Below are 22,937 nucleotides of genomic sequence, written 5' to 3'. Positions count from 1 at the left end.
GACAACTTTGGGTAATTAATTTGTAGGGCGGCAGTGAGGAGGAGTGTGCGTCTCTGAGTATTTGCTTGGGCATTTGTCATTCAGCTTAATCGGAATGCACAGCCAGTGACAAAACACGGCCAGAGAATCGAATTTTATACAATTTACGCATTTCGAAAGTCATCATCTCTGCCGAATGAGTGCTGCCTCCCCCATTGTCACCTTTTTCATTCTTAATTAGTGGATTTAGCTTGTTCCCCGTAGATATACGAGATCGACTTCTCAATTCGGAACTCACAATTCTGAATTCAGAATTCTGAATTTTCAGCCCCTCTGCAACTATTTATATATGGACCGCCCAAATCCGTATTCCTGCGCTCGGGCGGACATAAATTTTCGAATGTTTTGAGAATTATGACAAGTGGGTTGGAGACAAGTGGAAATGAAATGAATATGTGGCTGTCTGTATATATATATAAACTTGTATATATAGGCAGGCAATTCGGTGATTATAAACTTTGGTTCTGATCACGATGACGATGATGTGGGACTTACATGAAGGTATTTTCGTTGCTGAAGATTTATTAGTTATCACTAATACGCCCCGTTGAAAATCATAAGCCGCCACAGCAGCCGGTGATTTCTACAAGTCACAGCGACAATCGGCTTCCGAGCACATTTTTGTTGTATGAAGCCCGGTGTCAAAGAGTCGGTAACCTCGTCTTATTTAAAGTATTAACTGCTAACTAATGTGCGACACATTATAAAGAGCGATCCGCGACGAGACGCGACCACTACCAAAACTCAAAACCCAAACCGACACCAAAACCGAAACCAAAAAAACAGGTGATCGCCGGCACAGTGAGTAAAATAAGCGGCGATCATGCCCGGCATCGACAAAAGGGATTATATTTCCTAAGCGGTCCCAACAAAATGTGACCAAAGCTGGAGCGACCATACACATACACATACCCAAACACATACACATACACATACCCATTCCGATGCCGTCTGGAATCGCATTCAGTGCCCGATCGCTGAGCTGCTTAACTAAATCCGGCTTAAGATCCAACACACAAAATTAATGTCGTTGAAAAACACAGCAAAAGTCACACATTAACAGCGACGACGAACGCGCGATCAGCTCGGTCTCCCCAGGAAGTGGAGATCTGCCCCAGCTCCAGCTCCAGCCCCACCACCACCAGCTCCTGCTGCTAATGGGCTGTGGGCAGTGGGCAGTGGGCAATGGGCAGCTCCATGATGGGCAATGGGCGATGGCTAATGGCGAGAGGAAGTGGCCGGTGTGTGTGTGTGGACATCTTACAGGGGATTAGTTCGAGTTTGCCGGCCAAGGCGGAATGCGAATGCGGGAAAATAAGCCACCTGCCCCGCCGATCGATTCAAATTACCAGCGATTTATTGGCGATCGCCGGCCTGGCTACCGTGATCAACTAATCCACTTATCAGTCTGCATCAATGGTGCCCCTCCATTCCTCCCAAGACTTCCTTCCTTTCGGCCTGAGAAAACGCACATATGGTATGACCACTTTTAATCGGCGTCATAAAGGCGATCATTAACCAGTTTAATCTATACAATGGGTCACCAGCCGCCTTTTATCCAAATCTAATCAATTCCCCATACTACATACTTACCCCCTTTTGGGCCCTACTTGTGGCTAATGGCTAATATCTAAATGTGTAAATTGCTGTGTTTGCCTTTTATCGGAGGCCTTTCCACTGGCCAAGGGTCCCACTTCCAGTTCCATTGCCTGGCAGCCGAAAGCCAAAGCCTGACCAGCGTTATGCGAACACATGTATCGAGTGTCGCCGTATTAATCTAATCTGGGAATTATGCGACCGTTTCGGGAAGATAACCGCCGCAAGTCCGAGGAGAACCGAATTCGATAAATACCCAGTGCTATCATATAATGAAGCGCCCCCAAAAATTTCCCAGTCGGCGCTGAGTAAACAGCAATTGATTGATTAGACACACAATTAAGGCAATCTCACATTTGATTTCGTGAAACACAAATGGGGGCAGGGCGTGCTGATTCACACACACTCCACACCCTTTTGTCCACTGCAGCAGCTGCATCTTTTGGGGGTCAAAGTCGAGTGTCGACTGGCGATGACCCAAGCCAAATCGCATTGCTTGCGTGCTTGGCACCAGTCCCCCAACCCCTTCTAAACCCCTTCAAAAACAAAAAAAAAGGTGAAAGAAATACAAATCAATTCCTGTGCAAATTGAAAGCGGTTGCAGGTGGAAAGTGGGTGGCTCGCATGTCAGACGGCGGTAGCCGCTTATCGGTGTCATCGTATTTTGTTGCCCACACGCCGGATGCAATGCATCCAAACATCTAAACCTGGCCAAACTTTGCGTGTTAGCCAAACCTAATCCAGGCTAAAAGAGGGGCCACTACCATGTGATACTCTGTGTCAGCTAATCTACACGCCGCAACGAGGCAGCAATTGCACCAAACACTAATCACAGGCAGTGGGAGGGCATGCAGGAAGTTGTCACCAGTTACTCAATCACTCATTCAGTCAGTTGTGCATTCATTCATTCACTCAGTCACTCATTCACTCATTCAGTCGTTGGCTGTAAACCGGCGGGCCTCGAGCAGATCATGGAAATACGCTTATGTCGGATTATCCCATAATTTATGTGAGCTGTGCCCCGGCCGAACAATGGATTTGCCTTTCCAGCGCACAAGAACTCGCACCGGAGCACACCTAATTGCCACGATCATCAGAGGTAGCTAAGAGATATGTAGAAAGGAGGCTAATGACAATGGCCAGAGGAAGCGTTCTCGGGCAGATGACAAAACAGAAATTGTGTCACTCGATTGCAGGATCGGGAGGCCTTTAAAAAACCGCTGGAGAACAGAGAACAGGGAACGGGGAACCTGGCAAAAGTAGGGAACCGGAAGCGGAATCGAGCTAAGCGAACGCCGACGGGGAAGTGATCAGATGTGCGTGTGTGTGTGTGTGGGTCAGCCCATTGTGCCAAGGAAGCAAAAAAAAAAAAATAAAAAGTGAGCGGGAAGCGCTAAGGAAAAACGCGATGAGGAAAGTCAGAAAAGTACATATGTATATATATTTATAAAGAGAGAAAAAACAACGAAAACAGCACTACCGGTCAAAAGGGAAGGAACTGGCAGGGAGAATAGGAACAACTGGGAAAAAAACTAGAAGACAACCACCAAAGGTCCCCCCCACGTGCAATTAATAAAAGTAGAAAATAAAAAACATTCTGGGCGAGGGAAACGACAAACTGGCCATAGGAAAAATGAGGTACTGAGGCACCGAGGCACCTTGCTACCAGATCCCCGTAGCTATGGCAATGCAAACAGGTGAGGGTGACTTACTTGTCCTAGACAACTTGGCCATCAGCTGGGAACAGCTGAAACGACGCCCGGGCGATGCGAGAGATACGTATCTGCTGGATGCAAACTGTATCTTGTATCTACGGCAACTAATTAACGAAAAGTTAAGCGGGAGTCCCAAAATTGCAATCTAGCTAGCTGAATACGAAATCAGTCCATACTGCTTTTCAACATAAATATAGCCATTTTAGCAAGTTATAGTCTAGCTACCTATTTGGTCATAAAGATGAGGCTGAAGATATAGCTTTCAAAATGAAAATTAAATTTAAAATATATTGTTGAAGAGGAAGTGCCAAACCATTTCATAGTTCCTTTGAGCAATTGCCTATATGTTTTCTCAGATACACCTTTCAGAATTTTACTTAAAAATTCTATGGAATACTTACATTTCCCGGCGAGCATTTCCTGTTTGCCGATTTTCGGGCACGGAAAACGTTTTCCGCTTAAAAATAAAGACATATTCCAGCGTTTAGAGCAGAACTGTCGCCAAAAACTGTTTGGCGAGCGGTAAATATATTCGGAAAACACATTACCCAGCAAACGCAATCGTAAACTCGAAGCGTTAGGGCCTTAAAAAAAGGGGGCGTATCCGCGCGAGAAGGAGAAGGACCCATAAACTTACATAGTTGGGCCTGTTTAAAATGCGCTTAATAGTTTCAACATGTGGCGTGGAGAGACAATTAGGCAATAAAATTAATTCACACCAAGAAAAGCATTAAAAGCGACGCCAGACGGAGCAAGGTGCCGCATTTTCCATTCGCCATCCTCTGCTTTCCCGTTTGCCATTTGCCACTTGCCGCTTGCCGCTTGCCACTTGCCGCTCAGAGTTTCCACTTGGCCATGCCACATTTTCGCACGCATAACTCGGAAATTGCAACTCCATGCTGGCGCGTGTCCGCCGACAGTTGGCCATATCCTACGCCGCCGCCACCCCCCGCGGCATTAGCTCCCCCCCGCTCTTTAATTGACTTTTTTTTACGTTTGACTCCCTGAATGGCAACAGCCATTTGTCTACGAATAATTAAGCCGATCAGGCCAAACAAAAGTTTGCGCCTGCCGCAGAACTGTCATCGGATGCGTAAAATCATTATTCGCAATTGCCGGAGAAGTGCGGAAAAAATCATCAGCCCTTGCACTGCGTTTATGGCATCAGGATGTTTGACTTATTTTATGGCCCCACAACTTTTTATATTGCGATTATTTTGTTCAGTTGAATTAAAGGGATTGAAACAGGGCTATAGCTATTTTTTTATAAGTTTTTCCCCTGAAACTCATAGTTAGCTTTATAAAAATGTATCTTTTGGCGAGAGCTTCTGGTGGGGCTGCTTACCCATCTCTTTTTTGTGAACAGCACGTGCTGCTTGCGAAAACCGGAATGCAGTTGGCACACGCTCATCTGCCGGCTTCCTGTCAGACCTCAGGTTTCACTTTCTGGATCTGGATCTGAAGCAGGAGCAGCAGCAGCAGCAGCAGGAGCAGTGACAGCGGCAGGACTCGCAGAAGTAGGACACTGCTGTTTCCTATACTGAATGAGGGTGCTCTCCACATCCGATGTGTGCCCTGATATGATAATCTCGCCATCGAGAGCTCGCACCTCATTTGTGGAACGGCAATTGTCTAGAGGTCTTCCCCCATTGCATTGTGTGCCGCTGCCGAGTGCTTCCTGTCTCGATGTGGCAATAAAAACGGGAATACTTCCACTCGAGTCCAAGGTGAGTCTTGTGTGTGTGTCTTTCCGAATGCCTAATCGGTTCCCCCTCGAAAAAAATGAGGGGCTGTACGTCATTTGGTCTCTTATCATTAACGACTTTTGTTCTTTTCATTCCCGTGCCACATATCGCGCACTTTGGATCTCCAGTCTGGGGGTTCTTTGGCCGCATCCCCGCATCTGGATATCGCTGAAAAGTGAAAGCGGGGGAGACGGAAAGTGACCTAACGCAATTGGAGCAAACATTTTAATTGACCCCGATGGGGAGACGTCTGAGCCGCATATCCCTGCCTCTGTGTCCTTAGTCCTTTGTCCTTTGTCCTGGCTGATCTAATCAGGCTTCGTTACCGCTAACGGTAAAAGCTCACTTGCATTTCTACCACTCCACTGCACCGCTGCTACTCCGTTTGAAGCTCACATGTCCTGCTCACATCCTGTTTAGAAACGGTTTTGTTTTCTAGCCACTGTCTGCTCTGAGTTGTGAGTTTATTCTCTTTTTTTTCGGTGGCTGCCCAGTCTGTTTAGGCCAAAGCCACACAAATTAAGTTAACTTCCTGTCTGTCTATGGCTAATAGCAAATTAATAAGAGCTTCCGGTCAATTTGGCTTGCGGTTTTCTGTCGCATTTCCCTTTCGTTGGTCGCTCCGTTTCGCCGTTCGCCGTTCACTCCGTTTTTATTGCTGATTGTCCTGTGGCGGTGGGTGTGACCCCGACTCGAGGCTCCGCGACAGCTGTGGATCGTGGCAGGTCTCCTGGACACTGGCTGTCGCCCCTCAAGTTTGGTGCTTCTTGAACGCTTCCTTGGCGCCTGCCCTTGACACACATAACCAGGGGCATCCCTTTCCACTCGAGTACGTCTCAGCTGCACTTACTTATGTACGTATGTTCATTGCGAATGCACTTTCTGCAATTGTTATCTAAGTAGGGCTCTCGGCTATCTGGCGCAGTTTGAGGCCGCTTCCTGTTCTTCCCTCGCTTACAGGATCCCTCGAGGTGCCAGCCACATGCACTGGGCCAAATGTCAAAGTAAACGCCGACGCAACTGCAGTTACAGGATATCGCTGGATCCTGCTTCTGCTCCTGCTGCTGCTGCTGCTCGAGGAGAAGGTCCTGCTCGGCTGCCTCGGCGCACAGCTGTCCAAATTGGGCAATTGAAATGTGTGTACCTAGGGTTCTGTTGTTCATCATTCCCTCTTCTTGTTTACCTCGAGGATTAGAGAATCCCGGGATCATCGCATGGAGTCAAGTCCCTTTGGAATCGAGTTTAGGGATTAGAAACTGGTTTGAACACGGAGCTGCAGCTTGTTTGTAAAATCAATTTCACTTTGTTGTTACTTATCGTAGCCTCTCATCAATTAATCCACGCCGTACATCTCAACGACTTAGGCCAATTAAAAGTCTATATGGTGTACGACCTCCCCCATTTCCGATGCAACTCCGCCCCAGATGCGCCAGTTTTATCAATTTAAAGCAGAGCAGAGCGGTGCAGACATCATTTACATTTTTATTTACCGAGGGTCTAGCATTTCCAGGCGCAGACATGGCTGCCGCATCTCGCAGACTGTGTGGATGTGTCTATCCATGCACTTTTGCTGCAGTAACGCTGGGGGATATTTTTCACATTTTTAGCTTAATTGCATTTGGCTGGCCGCACGTTCCGGCCGCAGTAGTTGTTTATCTTCGCCTCGTCTCACGTGCAACGTGCAACGCGCAACCTGCAACCTGCAGCACGGCTACTGGCTACTGGCAACTGGCATCAACATCAGCAAGTGGCAACTTGCCACGGCAACTGGTATTTTCCTAGCTGTCTTTGCTAATAGACACACACACTCACACACACGCACGCATGACACAAGTGCAGTTTGCAGCTTGCAACATTGCTGCAAAGTCAAACAATTGTCGATGAGGCACGATGAGTGGAGTGGAGCGGGCGGGGGGATAAGGTGGCCGGGCGATGGGCTGGCCACAAATAGGGGGAGTGTTTTGTGTTCTGTGGCTTGTTAAGTTTAAGATTGTTTGATATAGGCACAGAGGTCTGGGTCCCCATTCCCATTTAAGCCCCCCTTAGCTGCCCCTCATTCGTGGTGCCCGCAGCAAGTTGCAACGTGTTGCTGTTACGAGGCTTTCGGCGCTAAGAGACATGTTTTCAATTATGATTGCTGGCGTGTCTTATTAATTACAACCATCAAGCGATAGACAGCATTTAGTTCGGCGTTTAGTGAGGGAGCGTTTAGGGGTGTTCCTAATGTTTAATTGGCTGGCAAACTCTGAAATAGCCAAGCAGTTAACTGATCTAAACGGATTATGTTCGCCATAAGTATCAATTAGCTAACTTGAGTAATGAAAACTCACCAATATTATAGCTTAAGCTTACTTACCTTACTGACAACACATCGAAAGTATCTGTATCTGCATCTGAATCGACGAAATCTCATCATCAGATACATACGTGTACGTGCGCGATTGTCTTGTGCGCAGAATCTGTAAGCTGGCAGAGCTGAACGGAGCAATCTAACTGATTGCTTACAAATGAATCTCAATTAAAATTAATTCAAAACATGAACCGAGTATTATTTACCCATTTGACACTCGCTAGAAGTGGACGCGTATGCGACTTTGTGAGCCGCACTCACTCAGATTGACACACATCTCGCGATCGGTAGCTCCCATCATCATCACCCTTTTAAAAGTTGAATGGAATGGGATGGATCATCGGGGAGAGAGTTCTTCTTGGAGCTGGGAGCTCTGGTAGCTCTGGTAGCTGTGGCAGGCATTCGAACACTGGTAGCAGCCACATATCAACGGCATCAATTAATTTGGTATTCGTGATTCTACTTAACATCGATTGACCCCGACAGATTAGTGAGCGAAGCGAACGAAATGTTGAACTTTGCTTTCGAGCATTCCTTGGCTCGAGCTCCATTCATCCAGTGGCTCCCAAACCCAAACCCAGGCATTGGGTCGCATTGTGACGCAAATTGTCAAGCCGCAGTGCGATTATTTACATCTACAGATAGTTCGGTTAATTGAGCTTGTGGCATACATATAGCATATGGCGGCATCGGCATCAGCATCGGCATCGGTGGCAAATACGTTTTGGGGGCGCCTCTGGCCTAATTGGTGCGATTGAATTAAAATCGTTTGCTGCCACTTGATGGCTGCTGCCGATGCTGCTGCTGTGCATCTTTCGGTGTCGATTAGGCTCACAGATCACTTGATTGCTTTGCTCTTGGTCGCTTAAATGATTGATCAATGGGGCAATTGTCCGCGAGAATCAGTTTAGAATTTGCATGAATCTCGGCATTGGCGTTGGCATGGCGTTGTTTTATTGATTGATAAATAAAACATATTTGCCCAGCATCAGGCGATTGATTGCATAAGCTGTGCCTAAGGGAATGAGACCCAAATACGGCGAGCCTCTTCCTTCTGCAAACGGTGAACTGCTTGGCCATAAATTGCCTCCTGCTCATTTGGCCGTGACAAAATTGTGTCCCCTAAATGCGCTTCCTCTGCCTCTTTCTCTTTTTTACTTCTAACTTTTAACCTATTTAATTGACTTATAATTGGAGTGACCCACACATACAACGAGTACAGTGGAGTGTCCCCTGGCATATGTGTAGGTAATAATTTGTGGAGCAAGGAATTCCTCAAGCGCAACACGGACTCAAAGGGGCGCAGACAAAGGATCATGAGAAACAGTTAGCATCGAGTGAGCGAGAGGATGATAGCCAGGTCAGGTCACACATGAACGAGTTTTTCCAGCCGCAGGGAAAAGGAGAAAAAGGAAAAAGGGGCTGGCATCGAGGAAATTATGCCGCCCCGGCATGTTGAACTTGAAATTGTAATTTGGCATTCGGAACCCGGCATTTGGCATTGGCAAGGGCACCTACATAGGCCAGGATGTTGTCAGAAAAAATGGGGGGAAAAAAACAGGAGGAATTAAACGCGGGGTTGTCACTGCAGTTTACTCTTCCGTTAACTGTTTTTGGTCCTCCAGGAACTTTGTCAGCTGTTACTTGATCGATGGTAAATGACACATTGAAATTATCCACCACCTTGGGCTATTGGCCAACTCGGCCAACTTGGCCAACTGTAATGCCAACTTTGTGAACAGGCAGGTAGTTAAGGTGCTTCCCACTGCAATTAAAGGATTAACGAGAAGCGCTGGCTTAAACGCATTCCAAGTTGATGTATTTATGGACATTGGCACTGCTCAAGATAACTATCGAAATTTAATTCGATTAGGAAAGTACTTTTTGGTTTGAAAGAATTTTGAAAATATATGAAATATTTTAAAATCCATTACAATGATACATTTTCTGTCGCTTACAATTAGATTTTACACTTATAATCTGCACTAAAAGCCGATAAATTCTGCTGCTTTTTATTCCCCTGCCGTTCAATTTAAGTGGGCATCAAGTGTTAAGTTAATAATTTGCCCAGCTCACTTGGTGTAAGGGGAGGGGGGAGGTTGGAAATACTCAGGGCAGGTAATTGAAAGAATGGAAAATGCCAACACACATTGTGAGCACGAGAGAGCTTTATTAATTTTTGTATTTAAAACATTTCAAGCACTCGACACCTTCTCTCCCCAGTAGCAGTTGCACTACCAGTTTACTTGAGCTGCGGCCTCTCGGTTCCCCAGTAGCCACCAGTACCTTCAGTGCCTCCAGTAGCACCACCAGTAGCAATGATCTCAAATTGATGTTGGACGAGTAGAAATAATGAGGACCTTGCGGGACGGACGAGGAGTGAGAGGAGGTTGCAGGCTGGAGGATCTGGAAGGAACGCGCGCATAATCAAGGCATGGGGACATGGAGACATGGACATGGACCTGGACATGGACGATATGGACATGGACCTGCTCCGCGCGATGGCTCGTACATGCCATTGCCCATTGCCAATTGGCGATTTGCCTTTGCCTTTGCGTTTGCCTTTTGCTGCATCAGCTTCTCCCCTTTATGATTATTGTTATTATTGAGTGTAGGCCTGTGCAATTCAGGGCAAAGTCATCATTAATGCGTCGAGTGCACTCGCTGCAGCGAGCATTACCGAAAAAGCCCTCAGCGAGGCACTAAAATAAAATGAAATGAAATATAATTAAATGTCCGCGTAGCTGGGTAGCTGTTGCCCGTCTCGTAATTTGGCCAGAAATTCTTTAGCGATCTCAGCTCGACTCGACTTGGCTTCTGCTTCGGCTTGGCTGGGCTGAAGTTGAGTCTGAGTCTGGATCTGGCTATCGCTCAAACTGATCGCATACCAAGTCCGGCGTATTTTGTCAACCGGTTTGGGCCATCCAACCATCCAACCATCCAGCCAGCTGTCTGTCCCTTTCCCACTTTGTCTCTGCTTATCTGCGGCTTTGTGGCATCTTTAAATGGCGTTTTTTCGCACTCGCCAACTCGATGCGGGCGTCGATCTTGCCGTTGGGCAAAGGGGGTTAAGACGGGAAGGGGGGGGGGGGGCCAAAAAGGGGGGAGGGCTCCTTGGCAAAACGTTCGCTGATTTTTAATTATTTTGCACGTCGCAACGATGTTCGCCATCGTTGAGATGGTAGCTGGCCATGTCTGCCTCTCTGCTGCCTTTCGTCACTTCGATATTGAAACACTTAATCACAATTTCGTTAAGGACACAAGGCATGCGGCCAGACAGCAGGGACACACATAAATGGCAAAAGTCAGCGAAAATTTCAAAAATCTCATACAAATTACGAGGAGCAAAAAGACGCGAAGCCAAAACCAAAAACAAAACCCAAACCCAAACCCAAAACCGAAACCAGAGAAATCACAAAGCGCAGAGACACGAAAATGATATTTCTACGCGCCGAATTCCAAATGATCGCATTCAGTTCCCTCGCTAGGGAATTTGCCGAACACGAAACGCCAAATGCGAAATGTGAATCTCTGGTCGCTGATCACTGATCGCCTCCCGCTGACGATGATAATTAATAACAGGGGCCCGGCCCCAGAAAAGAGCATAAAAACGCTGCCAAACACCCAATCGTACGGCCAGAAAAAAAGCCAGAGTCTCGGCCAATGGAAATGGTAATGTCTCGGATGGCAGCGAGGCTCCTCCCGATAAGCAAAAAAGAAGACGGACCAGTTGGACATAATCTCAGACGGTGGGGAATGTCAATCTGCGGGTGCACTTCAAGGAAAACATACTATATATCTAGTCGTCAAGTTTGGGAAATTGCCATACCAACCAAAATGCATAGAACCATTTATCAGAAACAGTTCTGTATATGAGCTCATTCTAGCTTCTTATTCATCAGTTTATTACCCATAAAACCAATGATCATAAATAGTTAAAATTCTGTTATATAGCTTCTTTCTGAGTGTATAAGCTGGCGGTCCCCAGTTTCAGTTCTCCGACGATTAAGATCACAGCAAAGAGATCCCCAATCAGTGTGCTCACTGCCTCAAGTGATCAACACTTACAGAATGCGTGTGCTGGCTAAGCAAACTGACAGAGAACATGACAGGAACAAGGGGTTTGACAAGAGTGCGACGATAGAGGAGCTTATCCACAGCTGCTCCAAAATTCCCATCGAATGCGGGACAAGTATTTGCAGCTCATTCTCACCAGCAATCAGTCGATCAGCCCGATCCCGATCCCAATTCCGATCGCTATCCCTAAACCATCGCTATCCATCCTGCAGTTGATCAGTCATTCGCATCACGCAGCACTCGCAGCAAAAACAATTAATGCCTGGCTGAGGAATCAAATGATATTTGGCCAAGGACAAGACAGCGCCATGGTGCCAGGCGCAACCACGATTTATAGCCCGAGTGGAATGTGCCATACATCAGTGGCAGGATCAGAGGAGCAAAAACAATTTAGCCAGCAAGGAGTATCTGCTGTCGATGATTAAAACACATTAAAAATCCAGTAGCCAGTGGCCAGTGGCCAGGTACTGGAATGGAATGGGGTTTTTCGGTTCTTGGTCGCCTTTGCTTTCCTTGGGACCAAACTGAGTCCAAACTAATTTCATATTTTTCATGCAATTGATGAAATTCCATCAAGCCCCCGAAAAGCGAGACTCCTTTCTCGGCCAGCAGATTCATCTCCAGCTCCATCAGCCCCATCTGTATCTGTATCGCAATCAGAATCCCTGACTGTCCGTCTGTCCCTCTGTCCGTCCGTATGTCCGCCTGTCCGCTTGTCCGTCTGACTGTCCGTACGATGATGCTTGATGTTCGGGGACTACCTGTTGCGACGTGTTATTAGGCGACGTATTGACGACAAGCAAACGTCAACCCGAAACGTCAGCTCATCATATCATCGATTGATGCGCATTGCCTCCTCCTCCTCCTCCTCCTCCTCGCCCAACCTCGCCCGATCCTCTCCAGATCCTCCTCCCTTTTTTGGGGGCCCCGTGCATATTTTCGGGTTCCGAAACAGAAGCCCGCTGCTTGTCCTGGAATTTCGAGAGGGTAGCAAAAGAAAGGAGTGGAAAAAACACGTCCAATGTTGGGCCTCTAATTTTGTGCAGATCCGAGTTGGCAGAGCTCTTGTCTCCTGTCTCCCCTCCCCGTTCGTCAAGGTGGTGATATTTGTTAGTGTAAACTGTCCATCAGGCCCGTCGATTGGCCGCTCCTCTTGTTCTTCTTCTCCAGCGCACCGACATGATTTTGCGCTTTAATGAGGATTATTAAATGCGAGATTATTATGTGCTGCAATTACTTTCCGCTGCCACTGTGCTTGGGGTTTCTTCTTGGCGGCTGTGGCTGTGGCTGTGCCTCTTCGCATATTCGGGTTTTTTCCCCCTCTTTGATTTATTTTATTGAACCATAAAAATGTAAATTTTCGCGAGACAAAAGACAAAGTTAATCGTTGTCAATTATGGCCTTTGACAGGTTAATATTAAAATGTTCAGCCCGATGGTTGGGCCCACAAGGAAAGGAAAGGAAAGGGGCTACTTGATTGGTAGCATTCAGCGAGGATGATCGGCTGGAAGATCAGGAGCGAAGCGGAATGATTAATGACTTGGATAGCTATTAATAAGCGGATGGAAGACATTGTGGTGCGATCATAAGGGATTACTTGGGGCCACTTTCTGGTTTGAAATATATCATAGAGACCCTATAACGAGTATAGATTTGCCTTCGAAATCGATGCCACTCGATGATGAGTCATTCGGTGGGCTGATCCGTAACTTCTGGCATTCTTCGATCAGGCTTAATGCCATGCATTTGGTGGCAGCCCTCGAAATGTTTGATTATTTCGCAATTTGTGCCCGCTGGCACTGCAGTTTCCGGCAGAGGTGAGCGCCGTCCTCCCCCTCGGGCGGGATGCGGAAAAAGGAATCCTGGAAGGGATGGGGATTGGGATGGGGCTCAGAACAGAACAGGAATCCGGGGGGCAGCACCTCTATTAACATAATCACAACACGAGTCGGTCGTCCGTCGATCTCAACCGAAAATTACGGCAAGTGCGAGCGCGAAGAATATACATATGTATACATTTATATGTACGAGTATATGGGGATGGGGATGGGTAGATCAATTTTTCGGGAACCCAAATCACTGCAGGGCGATCAATTAAAATTTTGATCGAATTTTCGTCAATTTCTTGACATGTGGCCAGGAACAGAAGCCACAGTAGCCACTCGGCAGAAGGGCAAAAGGAGGACGGGCAGCGGAATCGGGACAAGACGAGATCAATGTAAGCTGAAATTGTTGGCCCAGAGGCCTTAGGCGAAAATTGCTCTGTCTGCGGGTTTCCTTCCATACTCCACGGCACTGAAAGAAATAAGCCTACATATGCGGTTGAAAGAGTTTAAGGATCTTTGGCATATTTGCTTCTAAGCTGTATTAAACATTTAATACATTTTCTTATGGAAATAACTAATTTCTCTCTCTGCACTCCCCACTTCCACTTCGTCGGCGGCTGCCTGTGCATAGTGAATGAAATTGATTAAAGCGTAAATGAATTTTTGCGGGCTAAATCGCCGCTGATGGCGAAAGAGGAAGAGGTGGGGAGCTGGCGATGATTATAACACAAGATCGATTGCTGCTTGTCGCTGATCGCTAACTCGATGCGGCTACTGTGGAAAGCAGAGACGCCGCATCAGCATCAGCATCCGCATCAGCATCCGCATCAGCATCAGCTCCAGATCCAGGTTCTGCTGCAGTTACTGCTCCATCGTCTCGTTGGAGCCCCTCTGCCCTTCATTAAGTTTCCGAACATGTTTTCGAAAAGGATCTTCTTGCCGCTGTTTTTATGCCCTCATTTGACAAACTAGCCAGGGGCGACGATCGACCTGGCCGGGATCAGAGTGCCCCGATGCCTCGGCTTCGATTTAAGTTTATCCGCACGATCAGCGCCAAAAAGCCAAAGAGCCGAAAAGCCAACGCGAATGCCAATGCCATAATTTTTTGCCAATCCGCACGCACGGAACGGGACCAAAAAAAAAAAGAAAAAACCGACGGGCCGGAATCCCTGCGACTTAGAAGCTGCTGGAATTCCATGCGTGCCCAGCCGGCATAAACGGTAAAAACGGTAGCCACAGCGAGACGCTATAATTATTGGTTTCCAATTGGGATGGCTAGTGGGAAGATCCAGAGTTGGGATCCTACATGAGCTACTTAGTTCTGGGGAACTCTAAACCAATTCCATGGAACACACAATTTACATATAGTATCTATACCAGATGTGTTTCATTTTGGATTAGTACATCAGTTTCCAACGCCTGCAATCGATGCAAAGCGAATTGAAGATCTCTAACTGACCAATTTGGAATTCGGTCAAGAGCTCCGAGTGCCATCTCTGATTTCACTGACTTTGGGATCGAGTCCGAGTCTCTGGGTCCGATTCCATCATCAATTGCCGCTTTGTGGGGGCTCGGACTTCCAAGTCTTTGACTTGGACTTGGATTTGGGCTTTGGGTGCGACGTGGACGTGGGCCTCGTCTTCTTTCAGTGTGTGAAAGAGCTTTCTGCTCTTTAATGGACTGGAGACGAGAGCCACATTAATTTAGTTACGCTTCGACAACGATCTCGAGTCGGTGATCTGCGCGTCATTAAAGACAATTTCGTGATTCGCCACGATTTGTGCAGCAAATTACTTGCTAAATTATAGAAAGCAAACACAGGCTGGCTTGGCTGTTGCTGTTGCTGTTGCTTTTGGCTCACACAAATCAATAGAAATCAACGCCTGTCAGGGCTGAGACGCCGATTCTCAGGGCCATTGTTGACTTAATCAATAAAGCGAATTTGGGTTGTTTTCTATTTCTATTTCGGAGTGGCACTGCAAGTTTCACCGGATCATTTAGCCGGCCAAACAAGCAACAAATGGAAAATCTCTGACTATAAGTTACCCATTGTGTTTTCTCCCCCTTTTTTCACCACTTCTTTTTCTCTTTTCAGAGCCAGGCCTTGGCCTTAACCAGAGCTGCCAACGCGGCCGCCGTTGTGGCCGCGGCCAATGCCAAATCCCCCAATGCCTCCTCCTCCGCCGCTTCCGCCTCCGCCGCTGCCAGCCTGGCGGATCTGGCCGTCAAGAAGGAGCACTCCCTGTCGCCGCCCCACAGTGTGGTCGGTGTGGGTGTGGCTGGCGAGGATCAGCACCGGCGATCCTCGTTGCAGGGTGTGCAGGAGAAGCTCACGCAGCTGCAGATGCAACAGCAGCAGCACCACCATCATCAGCAGCAACAGCAACAACACCATCAACAGCAGCAGCAGCAGCAACATCATCACCATCAGCAGCAGCAAGCGCAGCAGGCAGGCGCCGGTGTGGGTGGTGGCGAGCTGGCTGGACGCAGATCCTCCGGGGGCACACCACCCACCGCCCATCCCCCCACGAATGCCGAGGGACAGGCGCTCTCCACATCCACGGCCTCATCTAGTCAGAATGCCACCCCCAAGAGCGATCGGGAAAGGGAACGGGAGCGGGAGGAGCGCGCGGAGCGGGGCAGCATATCCTGCCTGCCACCAGCCGCCCTTGGAATGGCCGTGGGCGTCCAGCAGGCGCAGCAGCAGGAGAAGCTGCTCAGCCATCCGGCCTTGGACTCGCGACGGGAGTTCGACGTCAGCAAAGTGAATCGTGAGTAAAGGCAGCTTCATATATACATACATATATTTATTCACTTAAGTGGGATTACATACATTCTTAATCCAATATGGATATACATATTAAGCCGAGTTAGCTAAAAATAATATTTCTAGACTACAGCTTTATAACAGGGTCTTGCAAATCAATAGTAGATTATTGAAGTAAGGAAACAAGATTTTAAAATACCCGATAGTTAAAGCTGTTTACAGCTGGGGAATATGTTTTCGAAATCACAAGTTTGTAGTCATCGAGCTGTGGTAAATAAACAATGGAATTTAACATTATTCATAATCCCGCTCGTGATTATGTGTGTAATTAAAGGGTCTGTGTGTGGGGGAGTTGAAAAACAGGCGGGAGGGGGGAAAAGTGAGGAAAACTCAGCGTCCCCTTTAAAGATGCAACTTTAATCAGGCCAGCTGCTGCTCGAGTCTGCTGGCTGATGGCAAATGGAAATGGCCAGGGATTTCCACTGCCCCAGCACAGCCGGCCTAATCCATGAAAAGTTCATTTGATTTGCTCACAAGGCATTAAGCACGTATTCCACAGAAACTCAGTGGACTCAGTGGAAGCACACGCACATGGATATGCACATACATTCATACATTCACACATGCATACATATGTATGTGCGATGCTTTCCTTGAGCAATGGCCATGGTAATCTTGTTTGGTTCATCAATAGTTTAGCCCTGGCCAGAAGTGAACCTGTGTGCCACCTCGTTGCGGATGCATACATCGAGTATCTGCCGGATATAAATGGAAACTGTGAAGCCTTTTGCATACCAACGATATCATTTCCTTCGCTCCATTCAGCCACACACGCATACAGACACATTTACAGATAGAGAAACAGACATAGACATAGATATAGACATAGACACAGACTCAAACGCACCACACTCGTATATGGATCGAAATCCCCTGGATTAAGCATATGAAGCATTCATAACGTTTATTTTGTGTACGGATGTGTATCTGTGTGTCTCTACGGCATGTCTGTGTGTCTGTGTGTGTGTGAGCAAACACTCGCTTCTGGTTTAGGAAGTGGGCGGTTTCACTGGGTGGGTGGCTGTTTGGCTCGGTGGGTGCTAAGTGAGCACCCACTTGTGGAGTGAATCGCCGAAGGAGGATGCAGAGGCTGCCAGGAAGCGTGCCTTGCTTTTGTTTGTTATGGCTTCAGTCGCTCGTCTCTCGGGCACTCACTGCGTATACGCAATCTGGCAGGATGTGGAAGCACGTGTGCCATGGAGATCAACAGGTGGCTGGTTGCTGGTGGACCAAATTGTGGCTTCGTCCTTGCAAATAGTTGGGCAAACAATTGACTTTAGCGATAAATATGACTGTTAATATTTTGGGATACCGGATACTTTAAGCCTTCGGCAAGAAACGATGTTCGCAAAAACTTAAACCAACTGCCAACTGCAGCAGAGAGAGGATTTGATTTGAATTTTGTTGCTGTGAATTTGTGAATCCTGCTGTTGTGTAAGTCTGTGTGTGCGTGTGTGTTTCTGCGTGTGTGTGCGGATGCGTATCTGTGTAATGTGCTTTGTAGCATATTTTGAGGATTTGCACAACAAAACGAGGTGAAGATGGGGACGGTATCCCATGGATGCCGAATCCAACGACCATCCTACGCTTTTTGTTTGCTTATTGTTGCCGTCATTTGGCATTGGCATTGCTGTTTTTGTTATTATTGTCATTTAACATTGCCATTTCCAACATTTCCGAGCAGCTGCAGTGTGGGTTCATATGTAAATCTGTTTTGTTTCGATGCGTTTTGTTGTGCGCATTTCTGAATGCGAATATGTGTGTAGTGTGTGCGAGTATGTGCGTGTTTATTGCGCCTAAGCTGCTCAGCGATGCAACACGATATTTATCCTGCCACACCACCCACCATCCACCACCCACCGCCTATGCGGCAGCTGGGCTTTTCCATTTCGGGGCTATTTTTATGCTCCTGTTTTCGGGATTCTCGGCTGTCTCTGCTGTCGCTGCTGTCTCTGCTGCGTTTCGTTTCGTTTCGTTTCGATTTATGCAGAGTTTAGTATGCAACATTTTCATACGTTAGCCTTAATAAATCCCCACCCGGCTGCACTTGTCAATATGCACGACGTGCCACCACCCACCGCCCACCAGCTCCCTGCCCCTCCCCCCCTCCGTGGGTCCTGCAAATGCCACACTGTTGGCACCTATAAGCCTATGCAAACACATACACCCATGCGGTGCGGCGCGTTCTGCAATTGAAAATCACTGCGCCTTAGTTAACGACACGTTTGTGGATCAACGCATTCGGGAAAACGAACCGGGCGCCACCAGCCCCACCCACTTGACCCTGCTATTGAATCATTGTTGCATTTGGCCACCAAAAGTGGAGCAGCAGCAGGAGCTGCATCCGCATTCACATCCGCATATGCATGTGTCATAAGCCATGGGGCACCATGCATACAGGACTATGAGCGTCCTGTGGACATAAGCGCGCGCTCAAGGATTCAAAAAAAGGCGGCACCCATTCGATCGGCTATTATGCAGATGTCATGAGGCGGGATTGTATAATGAGGCGGTGGATGTTGGATGGTAGAGCTGTGGGCTGGATGGAAGAGCACCCGATAAGCCCTGATGGACGCACAAGTGTCGGTCGGTAACTTTGCCGAGCAAATAGCTGGAGCTCACGCTACGGCTCCAGTTATAGCTCCAGCTACAGCTCCATCTCCATTTACTCTGGTTGCCGAGTGCTACTGGTAATCAGGCGACACAAAAGCATTGCACAGCTCCTGCTGCAGGATAAGAGATACTGAACTCAACGCAAAGCGGCAGTAGGAGCAGCCGGTTTCGCAATCACACGCAAAACTAGCTACGACTCCTCATTCGCCCCAATCGCCTGGCTCTCACCTGTGGAGGAGGAGTGGCTAAGCCCTGGGCCGATGGATCCGCTGGGGGATCCGACTGGTAAGAGATGAGAGGGGGAGGAGGAGGAGGCGGTGGTTGAGCGGTAGGAGCTTAAGTGTTAAGCGTTATGCACAGTGGCCAGTGCGGAGCTGAATGATACCACTCACCTAAGCCGGTTCCCAAAAACCCACTGCTCACTGCCACTGCCCACTGCCCATTTCCAATCTGCAATCCCCCAATCACCTTTCTAAAGCCCGAGCCCCATTCGAGCATATGTGTGCTAGCGCATAGAGCATAGATGCAGATGCTTATACAGATACAGCCTCAGATTGAGATACAAATTCGAATAAATGCCAAACGCAACAGGAGGCAACGTTTCCAAATTATAAGCAAAAAGGGATTGGCCCGTGCGGCAACAACAACAACAACAACATCTACAGTGGCAAAATAAAAGCCGGTTGTTGCCAACCAGCCACACATAAACACACACACACTCACAGAGACTCACACACACACACACGCATTGGAATACATTTAGCCAGGACATCGCCAGGAGCTAAAGGCAGGTGCTGCAGGTGATGCTGATTGAGTTAAGCCACCATCATCGAGTGCACTGCAAAATGCAGAGCCTGTATCTTTGGGATACATTTAACGTAGAAGAAGCGAGTAAAGTTACAGAAGCTTAGGTAAAGAATATATATAGTTAATTAAAGACATATTTATTTATTACAATTTGTAAGCATAATATTAAATTAAATGATATGTATACTCGTATATCTTTCTTTTTTTGTACAATGCCGAAGAAGATTTTCTGCTGCTCCAGCTTCAGTTAGTCCCTTTATCCCTCACACAAAGAGAACTACAAATTTTAAGGATTTAAATGTTGGCAGAGGTGAACGAATCGAGCTCTCGGAGCGGAGCTGCCACCACAACGCCGGGAGATGAGCCCGAGCGCCCACTTGCCACTACCCACTAGCCACCGGCAACGTGCAACTTGCAACTTGCAACTCGCAAACGGCAACGTGCAACGTCAGTGGAGCAGCAGCAGCAGCAGCTTGAAGCTCGATTCGAGCCGCTTAAGGCTCCCAGTGCGTTTTCGGTTTATAATCGAATATATACTACCTGTGTGCCGTGTGATTATCAAAACAGAAGTACGTATTATACAGCAGCCACAGCAGCAGTGGCAGTGGCAGTGGCAGGAACTGCAAGTATAAATCACCAGCATTAACTTTGAGCGCTTTTGTGCGAGTAAATATATATGTGGTGGGAGTGCGTGTATCTATTAATACACAAGTGGGATTATGCTGGAAGCGCATTTGTAATTAGTCAAGGACCAGGCCTGGCCAAAGGGGTTCGATTATGAATATTATAAGATTCGGTAATTTTCCATTTTGGCCAGAGCAGCTGCAATTGGGATTTGCCATAAGCCCTCCGCTCGCAGGACATACATACATACTTTCTTGAGATCCTTTTGCCGCACAGGCCGTACTGGCATCCCAATAGACTCGAAACGAATGCCAGAGCCAGAGTGCCAATTAATGCCGCTGCTAAACCGTTTAATTTCACCCACTCTGTGGCACACATTCAATATTCCACTTTAACTCTATTTTCGCATACACACACGCAACATAAAGGGTATTAGGGGAATTAGGAAAATCAGCAGGCGAGCGAGAGCAACTAATGCGAATGCAACTGGGCGTCTCATAATCCACAAGCGAAAACAAAATCATCATCATCATCGTCGTGAAAAGGAGCAGGAGTAGGAGCAGAAACAGGAGCCACCACCACCCAAGGACATTAGGCGAAAGCATCAAGTTTGCGACTTATCCTGCGACCTAAGCCTCCTGAACCCGGTGAACGTACATCCAGCCGAAAAAGGGTAGAGAACGTATAGTCCTCCTTCTCCTTCCCCGACTCTCTCCCTCCATCTCTCCCTCTCTCTCTATCCGCATGTTGCCATCTCTTTCGACTGCCTGCTTTGCATGCAAACTTGGCGCCAAAAACTTTCGAGTTTCAGCCCGAGTTGCTTGAGCCGAGGGCACGACATTATTTGGGAATCCCTTATCCCTTTATCTGGCTTTAGCCCTAATCCCATCAGACACAAATGAAGAGAAGTTTCACGTTTCGAGTTTCCAGCTCCTTAAGCTTTTGTTTTTGTTCCTGTATTCCCAGCTCTCAGCTCCCAGTTCCCAGTTCACAGTTCCCTGTCCTTGCCACTGCCTTTGCTTTTGCTTTTGAAGTGCTTTGGCGATGGCAACGACGTCGGGATTAGGCCGCCAGCTAATGCGTCCTTGTGCCCGTGTCTGTGTGTGTGTGTCTGCGTGTCCTTTCCTCTGCAACGGTATGCGTGAGCGACTCTGGGAGTGTGTGTCTGTGTGTGTGTGTTTATGAGCCAGGTGGGTTAGACGGCGGCCCAGACAGTTGCCAGTTTTGGGAGCGAGTCGAGGTCGAGTCTTTGGGGATGCTAATCCCAATACGACTGGCAATCCTGCCAAACTGCAGGCAGACAACTCACAACCTCGCTTGCCGCACTTTCAAACTCCAGGCGATACACTGCGAGAAACACTAAAGCGCGGTTTTAAATTAGATGTGAGTCAGTGAAACTAAAGTATGATCTAAATGCAAGAAAATGGCATGCTTAAATAAATACTTTCTAAAATCAGATGCTAAAAGTTTTGAACACTTTATTTAAACCCATTGGGGTAGCAAATTTCTCTCGGTGTGCTGGCTGGTCTTATTGATCGCGCAGGGGATTATCCAGGGCGCTGGCATATTGGCATATTGGCAGCCTGGCAGTCGGGCAGGCGATTGTCCATTTTCAATTTGTGCTCCACCAGCGATTCGGGATGGGGCAAGGCCCACGTCCAAATGGAAGGGACCTTGGGTTGGGGTGTGGGTATGGGTATGTGTGTGGATGTGGGTGTGTGTGTGGGGGTCGGGATGGGCCTGTAATCCGTTCAAATGCCAGACCAGTGCTGCCTACAAGTGCGGATACATCTATATTCATGCATATACATATATGTGCACTGAACGCATTGTTGTTGCTGTTATTGCTGTTATTGTTGTTGTTTAAAGCCAGTGGCTGTCTGGTGCTTTGTTGTTTTAGCCTCCATATGAATCATACGCAACGTAATCCCAATTCGTTTAAGTCACTGACAATCCATGGATGCCCAGGCGATGCCGCAACGCATCCACACGGATAGCACACGCACACACACACAATCGCACAGTCGCACACTCGCACTGTCCAATGCCAAATCGTATCCACTCCTCCTCCGCCACTCCCCCCACACACACCCCCCCGCGACCATTCAACCGCCCGTTTTCGTTGGGTCGAGCATATTTTCGCAATAAAGTAGATCCCGCATTAATCCCAACGATTTTGTGCTCTGGGCATTGCGTGTGCTTTATTTGTCCGTGTATTGGTGCCAGCCACGTCACTGTGTTAGCGTATCTGTGTGCGCTCGCCCGTTTATATCTGCATCTGTGTGTGTGTGTGTGTGCGTGAGTGTGTGTCTGTGTTAATCCTTAAACCGGCAGAGCTAAAGCTGCCCGCGTTGACGTCGCTGCCAACTGCAACCGAAAAAGGCCCAAAAGCATGCCATGAGTTGGAGTTTTCGAAGGGCGTGCGGTGGTTTTTTGGCCGGGAGGGTGGCGGGTGGGGGGCGGCGGCGGTTGGGGGCCCCACGCAGTGACAGCCCACCCGCCCCTTTCGTCGCCCGTCGCCCGCCGCCCTCCGAGACTCGGAGACTCGGTTTGCGGATGAGTCGATGGCGACGGCTGCTGCTGCTGCTGCTGTTGGGAGATTAACTTTTTTCCATGCAAACAGTGGCGGTGTGGGGGGGGTTTAGGGGGGATCCGAACGGCCGGGGCGGCGGCGGGCTGAGGGGGGGTTTTGGCGGGGAGGTGGGGTGGTGGGTATCG

The 22,937-nt window shown here is 48.0% G+C and overlaps 1 protein-coding gene across 1 annotated transcript in view; it reads left to right on the top strand.

Annotated features, from left to right (window-relative positions):
* The window catches only part of LOC122612401, a 44,156-nt gene that overhangs the window by 3,799 nt on the left and 17,420 nt on the right, over positions 1 to 22,937 (top strand). Inside the window, exon 2 of the mRNA XM_043785987.1 lies at positions 15,444 to 16,119. Within this exon, the coding sequence (XP_043641922.1) occupies positions 15,444 to 16,119 (676 nt within the window). The remainder of the gene's footprint in view (positions 1 to 15,443; positions 16,120 to 22,937) is intronic.

Source organism: Drosophila teissieri, chromosome 2R, assembly GCF_016746235.2.
Source record: "Drosophila teissieri strain GT53w chromosome 2R, Prin_Dtei_1.1, whole genome shotgun sequence".
Taxonomy (NCBI): domain Eukaryota; kingdom Metazoa; phylum Arthropoda; class Insecta; order Diptera; family Drosophilidae; genus Drosophila; species Drosophila teissieri.
The sequence above is the reverse complement of the archived record's forward strand: the minus strand, read 5'-3'. Positions and strand labels throughout refer to the sequence as shown.